General features: G+C 41.0%; 1 protein-coding gene across 1 annotated transcript in view; it reads left to right on the top strand.

The window, feature by feature from the left end:
* The window catches only part of LOC110522983 (neurocan core protein-like), a 206,966-nt gene that overhangs the window by 92,467 nt on the left and 92,235 nt on the right, over positions 1 to 22,264 (top strand). Inside the window, exon 10 of the mRNA XM_036978016.1 lies at positions 16,961 to 17,077. Coding sequence (XP_036833911.1) covers positions 16,961 to 17,077 — 117 coding nt within the window. The remainder of the gene's footprint in view (positions 1 to 16,960; positions 17,078 to 22,264) is intronic.

The following is a 22,264-nucleotide window of genomic DNA, read 5'->3' as shown; positions in this document are numbered from 1 at the left end:
CTTCTTAATGCAACATTTTAAATTATACTCAAGATACATTAGCTTTGTTCAAATACTCATACTAAGCATACTATTTGTGACGTAAATTGAGTATGTAGTATGCTTATTGGTCATAGTATGGATACAGTTAGTATGCCAAGTTCCCGGAAGTCATACTACATTCGCCAAAATATGAAGTATACAAGCAGTGGACATTATTTCAGTTATTTTAGGCCCATAATACAATTCTTCAGAAAATGGACATTGCTTCACAACGTTTTCAGATTTCAAGAAAATTGAGGAAAATATCCGAAAAGAGTGGATACAATTTCATTGCTTTAAATAATTGTGACAAATCTTAAAATGTTGAGCAATGTAATAAAGTAATGGCTTTTCAAAAAAGTTACACGTTATGTTTGCTGATAATTTGTTAGTTACGCTATCCTTACGAACCGAATAGCATATCATTACAGCAGTATGTATCGGTATGTTAGCTAGCTACCTAATGTTAGTTGGCTACTAATAAATCGAACTTGCCAGTATTTTAACTATATGATATCTACCCATTGTTTATTGACTTGATTATTCCCGTCATTCTTAGCTCAGCTAAATGGTAAAGTTGTGCGTTCTCAGTGGACATTGTTTTTCGGAGGCTTTCGTAAATTCGCTCTGGCCATCTACTCCGATTTCAGAGCACTATCGTCTGAGTGTGCCAGAGTGCAGAATAATTGTTGAATTTACAAATGCTCAAAACCCGTTGAATATGGCCGGTGTCAGTAAACGTCGGCAAAAAAAGCGTAATTAAATTGTTGCCAGCAGCACAGTTAGTCACCGACGCTCTGGATAATATGAAAACAGCCTAACCAGCTACGTTAGGGTGAATAAAATGGTCAGAGTGAGGTGTGCTCTCATTTATGTATGGAGATAGCTAGCAAGTAACCAACTCTAGTCAGTGTGTGTGCTTGACTGCCGTTGTGAGGTCAGGGCGCTCGGATCAACCCTACTCCTCGACCAGAGCGTCCAGTGTATGCTCTGAATTTACGAACGGACAATCTGACCACGCTCTGGATTTACGAACACCCAGGGCACACTGAGTGCTCTCTGGCACTCCAGATTGAATTTACAAACGTACCCGAAGTCGTAAAATGTTTAGATAGTAATTTGTTATGATAAAAAGCTAGCAATAATTGTGAAGCGCTAGTACACTCAACTGAAAGAATACTGTTTGTTTACAGTATTCTAAAATTAACTAATAGTATAGTATGTCATATATACTCATTAAAGATGTAGTATACACTATGTTAGTATGGGTATTCAAACACAGCTATGGTCTTTACACATATTTTAGACACTTTTTACTGACAGCCACAACTCAAATCAGGGTTTTTCTACAACATAACTAAGTTTCACACTTTGTTACATTTTATTATATTTCTAGGTGATTTAAATATTAACTGGCTTTCATCAAGCTGTCCACTCAAGAACAATCTTCAAACTGTAAACAGTGCCTGCAACCTTGTTCAGGTTATCAGTCAACCTACCAGGGTAGTTACAAACAGCACAGGAATGAAATCATCAACATGTATTGCTCACATCTTTACTAATGCTGCAGAAATGTGCTTTAAAGCAGTATCCATGGACATAGGATGTAGTGATTACAATATAGTAGCCATATCTAGTAGTGGTCGACCGATTATGATTTTTCAAGTCGATACCAATACCGATTATTGGAGGACAAAAAAGCCGATACCGATTAAATCGGCCAATTTTGAAGATGTATTTGTAATAATGACAAATACAACAATACTGAATGAACACTTATTTTAACTTAATATGATACATCAAAAAAATCAATTTAGCCTCAAATAAACAATGAAATATGTTCAATTTGGTTTAAATAATGCAAAAACAAAGTGTTGGAGAAGAAAGTAAAAGTGCAATATGTGCCATGTAAGAAAGCTAACGTTTAAGTTCCTTGCTCAGAACTTGAGAACATATGAAAGCTGGTGGTTCCTTTTAACATGAGTCTTCAATATTCCCAGGTAAGAAGTTTTAGGTTGTAGTTATTATAGGAATTATAGGAATATTTCTCTCTATACGATTTGTATTTCATATACCTTTGACTATTGGATGTTCTTACAGGCACTTTAGTATTGCCAGTGTAACAGTATAACTTCCATCCCTCTCCTCGCCGCTACCTGGGCTTGAACCAGGAACACATCGACAACAGCCACCCTCGAAGCAGCGTTACCCATGCAGAGCAAGGGGAACAACTACTCCAAGTCTCAGAGCGAGTGACATTCGAAACGCTATTAGCACACACCCCACTAACTAGCTAGCCATTTCACATCGGTTACACAAACCTAATCTCGGGAGTTGATAGGCTTGAAGTCATAAACAGCATAGCTGCTGGCAAAACGCATGAAAGTGCTGTTTGAATGAATGCTTATGAGCCTGCTGGTGCCTACCATCGCTCAGTCATACTGCTCTATCAAATCATAGACTTAATTCTAACATAATAACACACAGAAATGCGAGCCTTAGGTCATTAATATGGTCGAATCCGGAAACTATCATCTCGAAATTCTTTCAGTGAAATACAGAACCGTTCCGTATTTTATCTAATGGGTGGCATCCATCAGTCTAAATATTCCTGTTACATTGCACAACCTTCAATGTATGTAATAATTACGTAAAATTCTGGCAAATTAGTTCGCAATGAGCCAGGCGGCCCAAACTGTTGCATATAACCTGACTCTGCGTGCAATGAACACAATTTCACCTGGTAAATATTGCCTGCTAACCTGGATTTATTTTTGCTAAATATGCAGGTTTAAAAATATTTACTTCTGTGTATTGATTTTAAGAAAGGCATAGATGTTTATGGTTAGGTACATGTTTGAGCAACGACAGTCCTTTTTCACGAATGCGCACCGCATCGATTATATGCAACGCAGGACACGTTAGATAAACTAGTAATATCATCAACCATGTGTAGTTAACTAGTGATTATGATTGATTGATTGTTTTTTATAAGAGTATAATGCTAGCTAGCAACTTTCCTTGGCTTCTTACTGCATTCAAGTAACAGGCAGTCTCCTCGTGGAGTGCAATGTAAAGCAGGTGGTTAGAGCGTTGGACTAGTTAACCGTAAGGTTGCAAGATTGAATCCCCGAGCTGACAAGGTAAAAATCTGTCGTTCTGCCCCTGAACAAGGCAGTTAACCCACCGTTCCTAGGCCGTCATTGAAAATAAGAATGTGTTCTTAACTGACTTGCCTAGTTAAATAAAGATGAAATAAAGGTGTAAAAATTTTGGGGGGCAAAATCGGTGTCCAAAATTACCGATTTCCGATTGTTATGGAAACTTGAAATCGGCCCTAATTAATCGGCCATTCCGATTAATCGGTCGACCTCTAATATCTAGGAAAACCAAAGTTCCAAAGGCTGGGCCTAATATAGTGTTTAAGAGGTCATACAATACTTGTTGTAGTGATTCTTATGTTGAAGATATAAAGAATAATTGCTGGTCTGTGGTGTGTAATGAGGAGCAACCAGACGCTGCACTTTACACATATATTGCTTTTTCCAGTTGCTAATAAGCATGCACCCATTAGGAAAATGACAGTAAAAATTGTTAAATCCCCTTGGATTGATGAGGAATTTAAAAACTGTATGGTTGAGAGGGATGAGGCAAATGGTATGGCAATAAGTCTGGCAGCACAACTAATTGGCAAACGTACCACACATTGAGAAATCATGTGACTAAACTGAATAAAAATAAACTATAGTATGAAACCAAAATAAATGATATAAAGAATGATAGTGGAGCACCTTAAATTACATTTTGGGCTCATTCATCACAAAACCCATTAATTTTGCCAACCACTTCAATTATTTTTTCATTGGCAAGATTAAGAAACTTGGCAAGTGCAGCAACAAAGTATATCTGACAAAATTATAAAAGACAAGCATTGTATTTTTGAATTCCGTAAAGTGTGTGTGGAACAGTTGAAAAAAGTATTGTGTCTATCAACAATGACAAGCCACCGGGGTCTTGCAACCTGGATGGAACATTACTGTAATAGTGGACGATATTTCCACTCCTATTTGCCATATCTTCAATTTAAGCCATGTAGAAAGTCTGTGCCCCCAGACCTGGAGGGAAGCAAAAGTCATTCCGCTAATTGGATTGCGCATAATTCAAATAAATTATCATAAAAATGTGGATATTAAACATAACAAATGTCTTATATCTGTTAAAAGCTTAAATTCTTGTTAATTCAACTGCATTGTCTGATTTACAATAGTCTTTACAGTGAAAGCATGCCATGCGATTGTTTGAGGACGGTGCCCCACATCAAAATATTTTTCAACCAGCACAGGCTTCGTAAAATCACCTACACGTATTCACTTACTTTTTGAAATTCTTCCTCTGATTTGCAATCCCAAGGGTCCCAGCTACAACATGCATAGTTTGTTCAGTAGTTTGGTCCTTCTTTATGTCCCAAAAAGTCAGTTTAGTTGGCGCCATAGATTTAAGTAATCCACTCGTTCAACATGCAGAGAAAGGAATCCAAAAAGTTACCGCTAAACTTTGTTAAAAGAAGTCAAAATACATTTCTATCTAATCCTCAGGTACCCTAAAAAGTAATTAAACTATAATATTTCATATGGAAGGAAGTATGTTCAATAGGAAATAAAAATTAGCAAGTGCGTATCCTCTTCAAAGCGCACGCACAGACTGATTTCCAACTCTAACTCCCAGTAACAAAACTCAAAATTTTTCCTCATTTTGGAAGACATTTTGAAACCTTGAACAAAGACTGGTGACATCTAGTTGAAGCCATATGAATTGCAATCTGGGAGCTGGAATTGCATATGACCATTAGCTTTCCATTGAAAGAGCATGGGCTCTCAAAATCTGGCTGGTTTTTCTTTGGATTTTCTCCTACCATATCAATTGTGTTATAGTCTCATATATTATTGTAACATTTCAGTTAAAGTGTTTTCTATCCAATGGTACAAATTATATGCATATCCTGGCTTCTGTGCCTGAGTAACAAGCAGACAAGTGGAGAGTAACAAGTGGAGAAAAATAGACCCTAGCCTGAAGAGGTTTTAACGTCAATGGCGCTGTAGTGGAGCGGGTCGAGAGTTACCTCAACTAACCTGTACCCCCACACACTGACTCGGTACCGGTACATCCTGTATGTAGCCTCATTATTGTTATGTTCTTTTTTACTTTAGTTTATTTGGTAAATATTTTCTTAACTCTTCTTGAACTGCACTGTTTGTTAAGGGCTTGTAAGTTAGCATTTCACGGTAAGGTCTACACTTGTTGTATTCGGCGCATATGACAAATAGAGTTTGATTTCATTTGATTTAAGATGGGGAGAAGTCTGTCCATAATAATGCACTGCTCTGCCTTAACAACCCTATCAACAAGGCAGGTCCTACAGGCCCTAGTTTTGTCGCACATGGACTACTGTTCAGTAGTTTGGTCAGGTGCCACAAAGAGGCACTTGGGAAAAATTGGCTCAGAACAGGGCAGCACGGCTGGCCCTTAAATGTACATGTAGCTCTAACATGAATAATATGCATGTCAATCTCTCATGGCTGAAAGTAGAGGAGAGATTAACTTCATCACTACTTGTTTTTGTAAGAAGTGTTGACAAGCTGAATGTACCGAGCTGTGTGTTTAAACTACTAGCACACAGCTCTGACACCCATGCACTCCCACAAGACACGCCACCAGAGGTCTCTTCACAATCCCCAAGTCCAGAAAAGACTATGGGAGGCACACAGTACTACATCAGTAGAGCCATTATTATATGGAACTCTATTCCACATCAGATACAAAACAAATGGTAAAAGTACACCTTGGAACAGCAGGGACTGAAGAAACACACACAAAGGTACACAAGCGCTAGCACACACACTCTATACACACATACTGTCACGCCCTGACCTTGGTTATCTTTGTTTTCTTTATTATTTTGGTTAGGTCAGGATATGACGAGGGAGATATATTTTTTTGTCCAGTCTAGGGTTTTTGTATGTTTATGGGTTTTTCCAGTCGAGGTGTTTTTATGTCTATGGTTGCCTAGATTGCTTCTCAATCAGAGGCAGCTGTTTATCGTTGTCTCTGATTGGGGACCCTATTTAGGTAGCCATATGCCTTGGATAGTTTGTGGGTTATTGTATATGTGTAGTTGCTTGTGTCTGCACTCGTTGTGCATAGCGTCACGGTTGTGTTGTTGTTTTGGTTAGTTTGTTCTTTGTGTTCTTCCTTCATTAAAAGAAGAATGTGTTCTAATCACGCTGCGCTTTGGTCTCCTCTTTACGACGAACGTGACACGTACATTGTAATATTGTTGTATGGTGATATCATTTGTAGATATGTAGTGGTGTAATACTGTTACATGATGTACTGTTTTATATTTTGTTTTATGTGTAATGTAAGTACCTTAATGTGTTTGGACCCCAGAAAGAGTAGCTGCTGTCTGGGAAGGAACTAATGGGGATCCATAATAAGGCCATATGCATATGCGCACACACTCAGCTGTGGGTGTTACGAGACATGAATTTCATCTAATTATCAAGACATCAATGTAGCAGTAGAACAAATTTCACAATATTGTATAAGTTCAAATAACATAAATCAATGTAGGCTACAGCAGAATACTGTAGCTATGATATGATGCACATATTCAGATTAACTTCACAGTACAGAAAAAGTTTATAAATCCTGACAGTCAACTTCTTGCTCAAAGCTATAAGAGGGCCTGTGATGTTCAGCCTCCTTCTAAGCCTGTTCTGAAGATTCTGACTGTAGAGTATTTTTTACATGTTGAGTATTAACTATAACCTGGGTGTCCTCTTTAGCCTTGTCTACAAGGCTTGCTGCCACCAAATGTGACTTGGTTCGGGCATGTTCAAAAACCTTTTTTTCCGAGGGCTCTTCATTTGTTTTGTTTTTAAGTCTGAGCCAGAGGACGATACTTTACATTCTACCCCTTCTTTTGCTAGTTTAATCCCTCCAGTCATTTCTAGACACAAGCTCCCTATCCTTTTGCATGTTGTACAGCCCAGCTTTGAATTCTGCATGACAAGCCAGAGGTTATACGTTTGCTTGTTCTTGAACTGCAAATTGCACCCGCTCCGAGAACTTTGTTGGTGGATGATGTACTGTCCCCCCTAGCTCCCCGTCTCCCTCTCCCGCTGAGTCTGACTCACTAGCAGGCCTACTAGCTAGTGGTGGTGCCGATGGTTATGCTGAACTGACGGGATTAGCAGCTCTGCAAGCTAAGGCGTCGCCATCAGGAACAGTTTTCTCCTCACTCCTCTACTCCACGACTGACAGTTCTCTGGCTTAAGATCAGTTACTTACCCCAATCCCCCTCTGCATAATCTCTATGTACAAATAAGCGAGCAGGTCTGGAATCAGTGTGGCAGGATATGATGATTACACAGAAGGATCACAGCACTTTTACATTATTGTCTTTCTGGGGGGTGGGAGAAATAACGAGGAGGTAACTTTATTTAACACTGATCGCTTTTACTAGAATGTTTACAGTGTGAACAGTGAAACAATTAATAAATCATGCCGCGAGAGGTACCGGGCAAATAGGTGCCGGAATGAACAAAGTCAATCTGAGAGGTACCAGGATCCGACTCAAATTAAGCACTGCCTCGGTGCCTAAATCATGCTGCCTGGTGAAGTATTTTGAATTATTTTATTTAGACAGGAGTAATTATATAATTTTGGCAAAACATACATTTACTTTAGGTCAATCCAGCATCCTAACAGTGCACTGTGCACACGCCAAATTTCCTTTCCAATTCACAGGAGGCTGAAACCAGAGATCTGTAATGACGAGAAGCTCATGTCTATGCACTAACAATGTGAGTCTTTGCTCCAAAGGCGGGAAGTCAGGCAACAAGCTTAGGTCTGCATATTATTCTCATAGAAACGCATATGGTTTATAATGGACTGATTTTGGTGAGAGTGAGCCCTCTCACTTAGTCTCTTCCTCTCTGCTGAAACTATAGTATGGAGCGAGATAGCTGCCAAAAAGGTTGAACGTGCATATCATTAGGATCGTAAGAATATCCATACATAACTTGCTAGGATCATAAGAAAAGCCATGCATCAAACATTAAGCAATGTTTAATTAGATCTGTAAACGTACAAAACCCTATGTTATAATTATGAATGAACATTTACACGTTCAATTCTTACTTTACGTTTACCTTTACTCGATTAGTTTTAAAACAGAAATTGAGTTCTGAAATTATTCCTACATGTTGAAAGCCTATTTTTTCTTTGAATAGACTTAAATTAAACATTTACTTATTAAAGTGATAGGCGAAAGAACTTAGGAAAATTTTGATAATTTTGAATACACATGGAATTCAGTTCTATTCTCTTTGATTTAGTTCCTATTGCAACTCAGACAAATGACTGAATGGATGACATACTGACTGACCTGAATGAAGGATGAATTAAATGTTCAAATATGTTGGAATGACAAGTTGCACACATCATGCATGCTCTTCACTTTATTTGGCTCGTAGACAAATAGACCCACATTAGGGTATGGCTGCATGCCTCCAGAAAGACATCTGAGGCTGAGGGGTGCTTTTCTGAAGGCGCATGGTGCTGTGGTGCTACATGGAGATCACAAGCTCTTCAACTGGGCAGCAGTGTCGCAATGGAGGGAATCGCCTATACGGAGGCTACCTAAGACCATTGCAACAGAGTTATTGTAAAGTGTGGGAATAAGCTTATGCCAGACAGCCTACGTTTAACCTCTCCCTTGTACAAAGTCCATATGTTCATGAACCAATTCATATAAATCATGTCAAATGATTTAAAATTCATATTAACCCCTCTTACAGTATAAGGGTCAAGATTTTGAGTACCTGAAATAAATATCAAAATATTCTCTCCCCAAAATATTTTGAGTGGCAAAGACTCCAGTGGTCATACATAATTCATAGATTCACCAAACATCTAGTATTATTCTATGTTTCTGGTAGATACTACTGGTAATGATTCATTATTCCTGGTATATACTACTGTTAATGATTCAGTATTTATTGTATATACTACTGGTTATGATTGTAGACAGAGCCCAGAGAATGGGATGGTGCAAGACTGAATGAGTCAAATTTTGATTCGGTGCATGCATGGAGATGTCCACGTCACCCAGAGATGTGCCAATGCTGTAGAGATACACCTAGCGGACTGAAACTTTACTGTTGTAGGCATAATACAGCTAGCGCTATGTAGGCTTGTGCTGGCAAACAAATCCATTACATTAGCTACCTAAATGTGAAGTAAAGTCAACTGAGGAGTAATAAAGAATTGGACACGTTTAACTTGAAAACGTGCAGAATACCTCTTTCCAGTTTCCTTGACTTACGTTCTTCTGTGTTGTAATTGTTCGCGTAGTGCTCCTCACAGGCCCGTTTGGTGTGCCTTTTTTTTGTGTTGGTGAGATGAAACTGCCAAAACTGTGAACGGTATTATTGTACTTCAGATTTGCAACACAAGATTTGTTCAAGCCTAAAAGGTTAGTCCGTAATCATAACATGGTGTTGGCTTGTTCCCAGATTAAATTTCACGTCATGTTTCACGTATGGCTTTTCTTGTAATAATAACCATTTACGTATGGATTTTCTTACGATTCTAACGATACATATATTCAACCTTTTGGCAAGTATCTCGCTCCATACTACACTGCTCAAAAAAATAAAGGGAACACTTAAACAACACAATGTAACTCCAAGTCAATCACACTTCTGTGAAATCAAACTGTCCACTTAGGAAGCAACACTGATTGACAACACATTTCACATGCTGTTGTGCAAATGGAATAGACAACAGGTGGAAATGATAGGCAATTAGCAAGACACCCCCAATAAAGGAGTGGTTCTGCAGGTGTTGACCACAGACCACTTCTCAGTTCCTATGCTTCCTGGCTGATGTTTTGGTCACTTTTGAATGCTGGCGGTGCTTTCACTCTAGTGGTAGCATGAGACGGAGTCTACAACCCACACAAGTGTCTCAGGTAGTGCAGCTCATCCAGGATGGTACATCAATGCGAGCTGTGGCAAGAAGGTTTGCTGTCTCTGTCAGCGTAGTGTCCAGAGCATGGAGGCGCTACCAGGAGACGGGCCAGTACATCAGGAGACGTGGAGGAGGCCGTAGGAAGGCAACAACCCAGCAGCAGGACCGCTACCTCCACCTTTGTGCAAGGAGGAGCAGGAGGAGCACTGCCAGAGCCCTGCAAAATGACCTCCAGCAGGCCACAAATGTGCATGTTTCTGCTCAAACGGTCAGAAACAGACTCCATGAGGGTGATATGAGGGCCCGACGTCCACAGGTGGGGGTTGTGCTTACAGCCCAACACCGTGCAAGACGTTTGGCATTTGCCAGAGAACACCAAGATTGGCAAATTCGCCACTGGCGCCCTGTGCTCTTCACAGATGAAAGCAGGTTCACACTGAGCACGTGACAGACGTGACAGAGTCTGGAGATGCCGTGGAGAACGTTCTGCTGCCTGCAACATCCTCCAGCATGACCGGTTTGGCGGTGGGTCAGTCATGGTGTGGGGTGGCATTTCTTTGGGGGGCCGCACAGCCCTCCATGTGCTCGCCAGCGGTAGCCTGACTGCCATTAGGTACCGAGATGAGATCCTCAGACTACTTGTGAGACCATATGCTGGTGCAGTTGGCCCTGGGTTCCTCCTAATGCAAGACAATGCCAGACCTGATTCCAATTGAGCACATCTGGGACATCATGTCTCGCTCCATCCACCAACGCCATGTTGCACCACAGACTGTCCAGGAGTTGGCGGATGCTTTAGTCCAGGTCTGGGAGGAGATCCCTCAGGAGACCATCCGCCACCTCACCAGGCATTGTAGGGAGGTCATACAGGCACGTGGAGGCCACACACACTACTGAACCTCATTTTGACTTGTTTTAAGGACATTACATCAAAGTTGGATCAGCCTGTAGTGTGGTTTTCCACTTTAATTTTGAGTGTGACTCCAAATCCAGACCTCCATGGGTTGATAAATTTGATTTCCATTGATCATTTTTGTGTGATTTTGTTGTCAGCACATTCAACTATGTAAAGAAAAAAGTATTTAATAAGAATATTTCATTCATTCAGATCTAGGATGTGTTATTTTAGTGTTCCCCTTATTTTTTTGAGCAGTGTATATTACAGGAGAAAGCATCCGAATAAGCGAAACAGCGCCGCCCCTCTATACAGTATGTAGTCCATGTATCTGATGCTGTCTGGCCAGAAATATTATGACATGCCACACTATCACTTCGATGCTTTAACTGTGACACATGCTGACTAGACTGGGCACGCGCATATTGATTTTGTCCATCCACACCAGATGTGATCAGGGCAAGCAGGTTGAAATATCAAAATGAACTCTGAACTCTATTTCTGGGGACAGGTCGAAACACGTGGAACATTCATGACCATTTAGATAGCTTGCGGTTGCTAGCTAATTTGTCCTGGGATATGAATATTGGGTTGTATTTTACCTGAAATGCACAAGTTCCTTTTTTTCGGGATCTTTATAGAATTTTTGGCCATTTTGAGTCACACAAAATTGTGTGTTTCAATACTCCAACAATTAAGCCACAGATAAAAGGGGAAACCTAGTTACAGTGCCTTGCGAAAGTATTCGGCCCCCTTGAACTTTGCTACCTTTTGCCACATTTCAGGCTTCAAACATAAAGATATAAAACTGTATTTTTTTATGAAGAAGCAACAACAAGTGGGACACAATCATGAAGTGGAACGACATTTATTGGATATTTCAAACTTTTTTAACAAATCAAAAACTGAAAAATTGGCCGTGCAAAATTATACAGCCCCTTTACTTTCAGTGCAGCAAACTCTCTCCAGAAGTTCAGTGAGGATCTCTGAATGATCCAATGTTGACCTAAATGACTAATGATGATAAATACAATCCACCTGTGTGTAATCAAGTCTCCGTATAAATGCACCTGCACTGTGATAGTCTCAGAGGTCCGTTAAAAGTGCAGAGAGCATCATGAAGAACAAGGAACACACCAGGCAGGTCCGAGATACTGTTGTGAAGAAGTTTAAAGCAGGATTTGGATACAATAAGATTTCCCAAGCTTTAAACATCCCAAGGAGCACTGTGTAAGCGATAATATTGAAATGGAAGGAGTATCAGACCACTGCAAATCTACCAAGATCTGGCCGTCCCTCTAAACCTTCAGCTCATACAAGGAGAAGACTGATCAGAGATGCAGCCAAGAGGCCCATGATCACTCTGGATGAACTGCAGAGATCTACAGCTGAGGTGGGAGACTCTGTCCATAGGACAACAATCAGTCGTATATTGCACAAATCTGGCCTTTATGGAAGAGTGGCAAGAAGAAAGCCATTTCTTAAAGATATCCATAAAAAGTGTTGTTTAAAGTATGCCACAAGCCACCTGGGAGACACACCAAACATGTGGAAGAAGGTGCTCTGGTCAGATGAAACCAAAATGGAACTTTTTGGCAACAATGCAAAACGTTATGTTTGGCGTAAAAGCAACACAGCTGAACACACCATCCCCACTGTCAAACATGGTGGTGGCAGCATCATGGTTTGGGCCTGCTTTTCTTCAGCAGGGACAGGGAAGATGGTTAAAATTGATGGGAAGATGGATGGAGCCAAATACAGGACCATTCTGGAAGAAAACCTGATGGAGTCTGCAAAAGACCTGAGACTGGGACGGAGATTTGTTTTCCAACAAGACAATGATCCAAAACATAAATCAAAATCTACAATGGAATGGTTCAAAAATAAACATATCCAGGTGTTAGAATGGCCAAGTCAAAGTCCAGACCTGAATCCAATCGAGAATCTGTGGAAAGAACTGAAAACTGCTGTTCACAAATGCTCTCCATCCAACCTCACTGAGCTCGAGCTGTTTTGCAAGGAGGAATAGGAAAAAAATTCAGTCTCTCGATGTGCAAAACTGATAGAGACATACCCCAAGCGACTTACAGCTGTAATCGCAGCAAAAGGTGGCGCTACAAAGTATTAACTTAAGGGGGCTGAATAATTTTGCACGCCCAATTTTTCAGTTTTTGATTTGTTAAAAAAGTTTGAAATATCCAATAAATGTCGTTCCACTTCATGATTGTGTCCCACTTGTTGTTGATTCTTCACAAAATAATACAGTTTTATATCTTTATGTTTGAAGCCTGAAATGTGGCAAAAGGTCGCAAAGTTCAAGGGGGCCGAATACTTTCGCAAGGCACTGTATTTTCTAGTTTTCTCTAATCCTTCAGTCATCCTCTTCTTCTTCTTCTGTGGACTTTATATAGCGGTAGGCAATCAACTTTAAGGTGCATTACCACCACCAACTGGACTGGAGTGTGGACCTCAGTTCATCTTTCAATCACATGACAACCCCCTTGGTGTTTGCCAAAAGGCACCTAAAGGACTCAGACCATGAGAAACAACAGTCTGATGAAACCAAGATTAAACTCTTTGGCCTGAATTCCAAGTGTCACGGCTGGAGGAAACCTGGATCCATCCCTACGGTGAGGCACGGTGGTGGCAGCATCATGCTGTGGGGATGTTTTTCAGTGACTGGGAGACTAGTCAGAGTCGAGGGAAAGATGAACGGAGCAAAGTACAGTTAGATCCTTGATGAAAACCTGCTCCAGAGTGCTCAGGACCTCAGACTGGAGTGAAAAGGTCAAGGGGTCTGAATACTTTCCGAATGCACTGTATGTGTAAATTTATTTTGCAACCCTCGCACACATAACGCCAGCGGCGTGGTCAGCTGCATCGCTCTGTTGGCAAACGTCTCGGGCAAAGAATAATCAATATTTCAATATTTTATTTGGACGGGCAAGGAGGTATGGTAGGGCCTACCAGCCCCCTAAGGGCCGCCCATAACACCAGCCCTGAAATCAAGCTTGTGACTCTACAAAATAGTTGTTATGTTTTGTGTTTTATGTTTTTTTGTGCCCAACAGCAATGAATGGTCAATAATGCATTGTGTCATTTTGGAGTCCCTTTCATTTTAAATAAGAATAAAACATTTTTCTGAAAACTTTTACATTTGTGTGGATGCTTCCAGGATTTCAGATAATCATGAAGGAATTTTTAACATGCTAAGCTCTCACCATTACCAATAACAAGGAGGTAGAGCATTTTTGGCGGTTGTGATATTTATCAGAGCAAACAGTCCCATCTGCTGTGGACCCTGCTGACTAGAGCTGTGCCGTCAGACCCACACAGTCATTGTTAACCATCACGTAAAAAAATGGAGCAGGTGTGGATTCTTTACCAACCCACTGTCACGCAGGGCTAAACAGGCCACTGTCAGATATGTGATGCTAATGAATATATTAGTGGTGGATGAGCTACCACAGATAACCAAGTAACAGAGAACCATGACGTGCCAGTGACTCTCTCAGATAGAGCCCCAGTCTTCACATTGAAGAGCTTTAGATTGAGGAATAATACAGAAGATAGACAATCTGACAGGTCCTTCATACTGCACTGGGGGGGGGGGCTGGCCGTGTGACTGTGACTTTCCTTTCCACAAGGTGACAGATTGGCTGCTCTGTCTGCCCCCCCCCTCCTTTTTATCAGGACGGATGCTCGGTGGGGGGGAGGACAATGTGTGCCACCCACCCGCGTCACTCTGATGAGCTGGGTACTCATAAATGACCTGATCATTGCCCAGGCACAATTGGAGCCACCTATTTTAATGCCATATGACCGTGTTGCTGCGAGGTAATTAACAAATTTTATTTTGCCAGGCTATAAATCCGAGCACCGCTCTTCAAGGGAAACATTTTGGGATAAATGGTGAGAGAGAAGATTAAGTCGTAATTATAGGCTCTACTTTTAGGACGGTGCTGGTGTTTGACAAGGAAAGTTGCACAGCACCAGGTTTTGAGGCTTTGTTTCGTGGCTGTGGGAGAGATAGCTACATTAAGTATGGTTTTATTAGCCAATCCAGATAAGTTTCCAGGCCCAGACACAATCTGATGCGCTACATCTCTTTTCCAGCATTTATAATACCCAGGCTTACTTAATGATGTATGAGGGGAAAGATACAAGCTCACCCGACCCAGAGAGGGAGAATTCTAGTATGTGTAAATCTATCTGTGTGTGTGCTTGAGAGAGAACTGCAGTGTGTGTGTGTGTGTGTGTGTGTGTGTGTGTGTGTGTGTGTGTGTGTGTGTGTGTGTGTGTGTGTGTGTGTGTGTGTGTGTGTGTGTGTGTGTGTGTGTGTGTGTGTGTGTGTGTGTGCGCGTGTGTTTTATTTGTCACATGGTGTAAACCAACAGTGTAATGCTTACTTATGGGCCCTTCCCAACAATGCAGAGAGAAAGAAATTAAACATTGAATTATGAAAGTGATAGGCTAAAGAACTTTGGCAAATGTAGATCATTTTGAATACACACATGGATTTCAATAAAAATAATTCTAAGACTGTTCTATTCTCTTTCAGTCATTTGTCTGAGTTGATTTTGTTTGATTTAGTTCCCATTGCAACTCAGAGAAATGACTGAATGGATGACATACTGACTGAATGGATGACATAATGACTGAATGGATGACATGATGACATAATGACTGAATGGATGACATAATGACTGAATGGATGACATACTGACTGAATGAAGGATGAATTAAATGTTCAAATATGTTGGAATGACGAGTTGCACACATCATGCATGCTCTTCACTTTATTTGTCTCGTAGGCAAATAGACCTACGTTAGGGTATAATGGCTCTATATGGCTGCATGCCTCCAGAAAGACATCTGAGGCTGAGGGGTGCTTTTCCGAAGGCGCATGGTGCTGTGGTGCTACATGGAGATCACAAGCTCTTCAACTGGGCAGCAGTGTCGCGATGGAGGTAATCGCCTATACGGAGGCTACCTAAGACCATTGCAACAGAGTTATTGTAAAGTGTGGGAATAAGCTTATGCCAGACAGCCTACGTTTGTTCATTTCAAAGCCCATAAGTAAATAAATATATATCATGTCAAATGGTTTTAAATTCATATTAACCCCTCTTACAGAATATGCTTTGGCAAGATTTTGAGTGCTGAAAAAATATTTTGAGTGACTAAGACTCCAGTGGTCATACATAATTCATAGATTCACCAAACATCTAGTATTATTCTATGTTTCTGGTAGATACTACTGGTTATGATTCATTTTTCCTGTTATATACTACTGGTTATGATTGTAGACAGAGCCCAGAGAATGGGATGGTGCAATATTGAATGAGTTCTATGTTGATAGGGTGCAAGCATGGAGATGTCCACGCCACCCAGAGATATGCCCATGCTGTAGAGATACACCTTGCGGACTGGAACTTACGGGCCCTTCCCAACAAAGCAGAGAGAAAGAGAATAGAGAAATAATAGAAAAGTAATAACGCCTAATAATAAAAGCAATAATAAATACACAAATACACATAAATTGGCTATACAGTGCCTTCGGAAAGCTTCAACAAAGTACTGAGCAAAGGGTGTGAGTACTTATGAAAATGTTTTATTTCCGTTTATTAAAGTTTTTTTAATTTGTGAAGATGTCTAAAAACCTGTTTTTGCTTTGGGATATTGATTAGGGGAAAAAAATGAGGGAACATTTTTTTTTTTTTGAATAAGACAAGATTTGAAAAAAGTCAAGGGGTATATCAGGCCATGGGGTACCAGTACCGAGGCGATGTGTACGAGGTAATTGAGGTACATATGTACATAAACTAGGACTAAAGCAACAGATAATTAACAGTAGCAGCAGCGTTTGTAATGAGTCAAAAACGTTAGTGCAAAAAAAGGGTAATGCAAATAGTCCAGGTAGCTGTTTGGCATGTGTGTGTTAATGTACTGCATCTCTGTGTACACATCTCCCTCGGTTAACCCCCCTGCTCTATCTCCATTCTACAGCTGAAGACAACCCGTGCCAGACCAACCCCTGTCTGCATGGAGGCAGCTGCCTGCCGGAGGGCGACGGCTACAGCTGCTACTGCCCCCAGGGCTACTCTGGAGAGAGCTGTGAGATCGGTGAGTTGGGTCAGGGGTTAAAGGTCACTGTGGAGAGGGGGAAAGGTTAAGAGCTGCAGAAGGTCACCCTCTTTCCAGCCCTGTGTGTTGTACTCATAGCCAGACTCAGAATCATAGTAGATTTACTGTTTAACTATAGCTGATACAAATACACTGTGTACAAAGCATTATAAACACCTTCCTAATATTGAGCCCCCCTCCCACAAAAAAAGAGCCTCAGTTCGTTGAGGAATGGACTCTACAAGGTGTCCAAAGTGTTCCACAGGGATGCTGGCCCATGTTGACTCCAATGCTTCCCACAGTTGTGTCAAGTTGGCTAGATGTCCTTTGGGTGGTGGACCTTTCTTGATACACACGAGAAACTGTTGAGCTTGAAAAACCCAGCAGCGTTGCAGTTCTTGACACAAACCGCGTTCAAAGTCACTTATATATTTTTTGTCTTGCCCATTCACCCTCTGAATGGCATACATAAAATCCTTCTTTAACTTGTCTCCTCCCCTTCATCTACACTGATTGAAGTTGATTTAACAAGTGACATCAATAAGTGATCATAGCTTTCACCTGTATTCATCTGTTCAGTCTGTGTCATGGAAAGAGCAGGTGTATGATCTGCATACAGTAAATGTGTAATGTTTTGCTCCAATGCCTGCGTTGATGGTATTTGACATTATCACTGGCTCAGTCAGTTTTTGCATGAGGAAGTTTAGCTGCAAGGTCCTGCTGTGCCCAGGCTGCTGTTCCCTGCCTGCCTGCAGAGGTGAGGTAAGGCTGCGGAAGCAGCCTGTGACAGAGTGTGTGTGAATGGGGAGGGTGTGTGCTGTTTTCAGAGGTGGGTGTGTGAATGCAAAGTGTCTGTTTTCCGTGCACAGAGGTGAGGCTCTAACAGTGAATGTGTTTGAATGAGGAGGGTGTGTCATTTAAGGTGAGGCTGAGTAAGCATGCTGTGACAGGGAGATGCTGAGTGTTTGTGACTCTCACTGGCAGGCAGCTCATCTCTCCACTGTACTGTGTGATGGGAGAATGAGCCAGTCAGAGCTGGGCTGTGCTGGAGTGACCTGGTTGGGCTGCACGGTCACAGGTGTGTGTGTGACTGTCAAGGGGACATGGGCTAAGTCAAGCCAGGTCACTCCAAATCCAAGGCGACATTCAACGTTCATCCAGGTCCCCAGGACATCAGGAGATGCCTTCAAAACTGTGCACTAGGGGCAACGGTGTGTGTTATTAACATCAAGTAGGCCTGCGGCTTGCTAGGGCGTTGTGGATGGACGTAAGCCGCAAGTTCCGGCTCCGAGCATCCTGTGTTCAAATCCCAGTGCTAGGCACAATTTTATTTTTGACTTGAACTCTTACCTTAACCATTCGGAATTAATCACTGAACTTAACCGTCAGTATTTGACATTTATATCCCCTCTGGACAAATGTTGAATACTGAAGTAAAACCGTGTGATGTTGACGCTTAATCAGGGGTAGAGGGGTAATAAGGGTTGGGAACAGTGTGCGTGTCTGCGGGTGATTTTATTTGGCCCCCCAAGAATTCTGTGCAAAAATAGTTTGTATACATTTTTATTGTTGGACATAAACGACTATCAAAACACAAGTAAATCAGCTCCAAGTGATTTGGAAATCTGTTCTGAAGTATTCCCAATCATAGAGATATACTGTATGTGATCGTATACAAATGTAAGCACGGTTTGAAATGATTATGTTATAGTCAAATATTATATCTGTTTGGGCGTCTTACGGTCATTTTGCAGTCTACAAATGATTTCTCATTATGTTCTGGCCCCTTACCATCCGCTCAAGAAATAAACTGATCCGTGGCTGAATCTACAGTAGGTGACGATCCCGGTTCTATTGAGTGTTCACTGATCTGGACTTTAAAGGTTATACAGTACATGTAACATTTCCACCTGCAACCAGTGCCAAATGTTAATTGCAGTATCAAAGCAATAGAAATCTTGATTTTTGGGGGGGTGACACTGCAAATGAGCTTTTTACCATGACCAGTCGGTGCGGCCAGGGTTTTTGTGTACAACTTCCTGTATTACGATTGGTTTACGAGGTCGACAACATATACAGATATAGGATCTTAATTTGATCTCCCTGTTGCAAGAGAATTTTCCTGCAAAGCAGGACATTTTAAAATGGTAATGTATTTGAGGTTTACAAAGACTTCTTAAGTTTGTAATTTCCCCTTTGAAAATGTCCAGTAATTATAATCCACATTTCCTGTTTATGACAATCACATGTCAAAAAACATATTGCTTCTAAAATAATGGACTGGACCAACATTGATATTATGGTGGTGTCCACTGGCCATAAATATTTTAACACCTATGAAGGTGCCTTCATTTCTTATGGGCTGCCCATCTCCCCAGGCACCCCTAAATTAAATGAGTGCATTCTGAAATGATTCAAACCCCTTCACTTTTTCCACATTTTTTCCTCATCAATCTACACACAATACGCCATAACAACAAAGTGAAAACAGGTTTCTATAATTTTTTGCTAATTTGTTACAAAATAAAAAGCAGAAATACCTTATTTACATAAGTATTCAGACTCTTTGCTATTAGACTCCAAATTGAGCTCAGGTGCATCCTGTTTCCATTGATCATCCTTGAGCTGTTTCTACAACTTGATTAGAGTCTATCTGTGGTAAATGCAATTGATTGGACATGATTTGGGAAAGGCACACACCTGTCTATATAAGTTGACAGTGTATGTCAGAGCAAAAACCAAGCAATGAGGTTGAAGGAATTGTCCGTAGAACTCCGAGACAAGATTGTGTCGAGGCACAGATCTGGGGAAGGGAACCCCAACATTTCGGCAGCATTGAAGGTCCCCAAGACCACAGTGGCCTCCATCATTCTTAAATGGAAGAAGTTTGGAACCATCAAGACTCTTCCTAGAGCTGGCCACCCGGCCAAACTGAACAATCGGTGGGAGACGGGCCTTGGTGTGGGAGTTGACCAAGAACATGATGGTCACTCTGACAGAGCTCAGGAGATCCTCTGTTGAGGACAACCAGCATTCCAGGCCTTTATGGTATGGTGGCCAGACGGAAGCCACTCCTCAGTAAAAAGCACATGACAGCCCGCTTGGAGTTTGCCAAAAGGCACCTAAAGGACTCTCAGATCACGAGAAACAATATTCTGTGGTCTGATGAAACCAAGAATGCCAAGAAAAAAGAGAAAACCAGGCACCGCTCATCACCTGGCCAATACCATCCCTATGGTGAAGCATGGTGGTGGCAGCATCATGGGGAAGTGGGGATGTTTTTCAGCGGCAGGGACTGGGAGACTAGTCGAGGGAAATATGAACGGCACAAAGTACAGAGACCTCCCACTGGGGCGAAGCTAATCAAACAGCTCTGAAGTAGAGGTCGACCGATTATGATTTTGCAACACCGATACAGATTATTGGAGGACCAAAAAAAGTCGATACCGATTAATCGGCCAATTTTTTACATTTATTTGTAATAATGACAATTACAACAATACTGAATGAACACTTATTTTAACTTAATATAATATATCAATAAAATCAATTTAGCCTCAAAATAATGAAACATGTTCAATTTGGTTTAAATAATGCAAAAACAAAGTGTTGGAGAAGAAAGTAAAAGTGCAATATGTGCCATGTAAGAAAGCTAATGTTCCTTGCTCAGAACATGAGAACATATGAAAGCTGGTGGTTCCTTTTAACATGAGTCTTCAATATTCCCAGGTAAGAGGTTTTAGGTTGTAGTTATTATAGGAATTATAGGACAATTTCTCTCTATACGATTTTATACGAAGAAAGGCATTGATGTTTATGGTTAGGTACAGTCGTGCAACGATTGTGCTTTTTTCGCAAATGTGCTTTTGTTAAAACATCCCCCGTTTGGCGAAGTTGGCTGTCTTTGTTAGGAAGAAATAGTCTTCACAGTTCGCAACGAGCCAGGCGGCCCAAACTGCTGCATATACCCTGACTCTGTTGCAAGAGAAGTGACACCATTTCCCTAGTTAAAAGAAATCCATGTTAGCAGGCAATATTAACTAAATATGCAGGTTTAAAAATATATACTTGTGCATTGATTTTAAGAAAGGCATTGATGTTCATGGTTAGGTACACGTTGGAGCAACGACAGTCCTTTTTCACGAATGCGTGAAAATGCAACGCAGGACACGTTAGATAAACTAGTAATATCATCAACCATGTGTAGTTAACTAGTGATTATGATTGATTGATTGATTGTTTTTTATAAGATAAGTTTAATGCTAGCTAACAACTTACCTTGGCTTCTTACTGCATTCGTGTAACAGGCAGGCTCCTCGTGGAGTGCAATGTAAAGCAGGTGGTTAGAGCGCTGGACTAGTTAACCGTAAGGTTGCAAGATTGAATCCCCGAGCTGACAAGGTCAAAATCTGTCATTTTGCCCCTGAACAAGGCAGTTAAACCCACCGTTCCTAGGCCGTCATTGAAAATAAGAATGTGTTCTTAACTGACTTGCCTAGTTAAATAAAGGTGTAAAAAAAAAAAAACTTTGCCAAATCGGTGTCCAAAACTACCGATTTCCGATTGTTATAAAAACTTGAATTCGGCCCTAATTCATCGGCCATTCCGATTAATCGGTCTAGCTCTACTCTGGAGAGACCCGAAAATAGCTGTGCAGCAACACTCCCCATCCAACCTGACAGAGCTTGAGAAGATATGTAGAGAAGAATGGGAGAAACTCTCCAAATACAGGTGTGCCAAGCTTGTAGCATCATAAACCAAGAAGACTCGAGACTGTAATCAATGCCAAAGGTGCTTCAACAAAGTACTGAGTAAAAGGTCTGAATATTTATGTAAACGTGAAATTGCAGTGTTTTATGATGAATACATTTGCAAAATGTATAAAAACCTGTTTTTGCTTTGTCATTATGGGTTATTGTGTGTAGATTGATGAGGAAAATAAGCAATTTAATCAAGTTTAGAATAAGGCTGTAACGTAAAACAATGTGGAAAAAGTCAAGGGGTCTGAATCATTTCCGATTGCACTGTAATACCAGAATGTTTTTTTCCTAACTATACAGTAACCATCAGTGTGTGTCCATACTGAGAGATGGAAGAAAGATGTCCATCTCTCCTATGCAAAGGAGTAACTCGTGGGGGACTGGGGGTGGCCAGGCAGCTACAGGAAATGTGTTGCACCATTCAGTG

Source organism: Oncorhynchus mykiss, chromosome 5, assembly GCF_013265735.2.
Source record: "Oncorhynchus mykiss isolate Arlee chromosome 5, USDA_OmykA_1.1, whole genome shotgun sequence".
NCBI lineage: Eukaryota > Metazoa > Chordata > Actinopteri > Salmoniformes > Salmonidae > Oncorhynchus > Oncorhynchus mykiss.
This window is presented reverse-complemented; position numbering and strand designations above follow the sequence as displayed.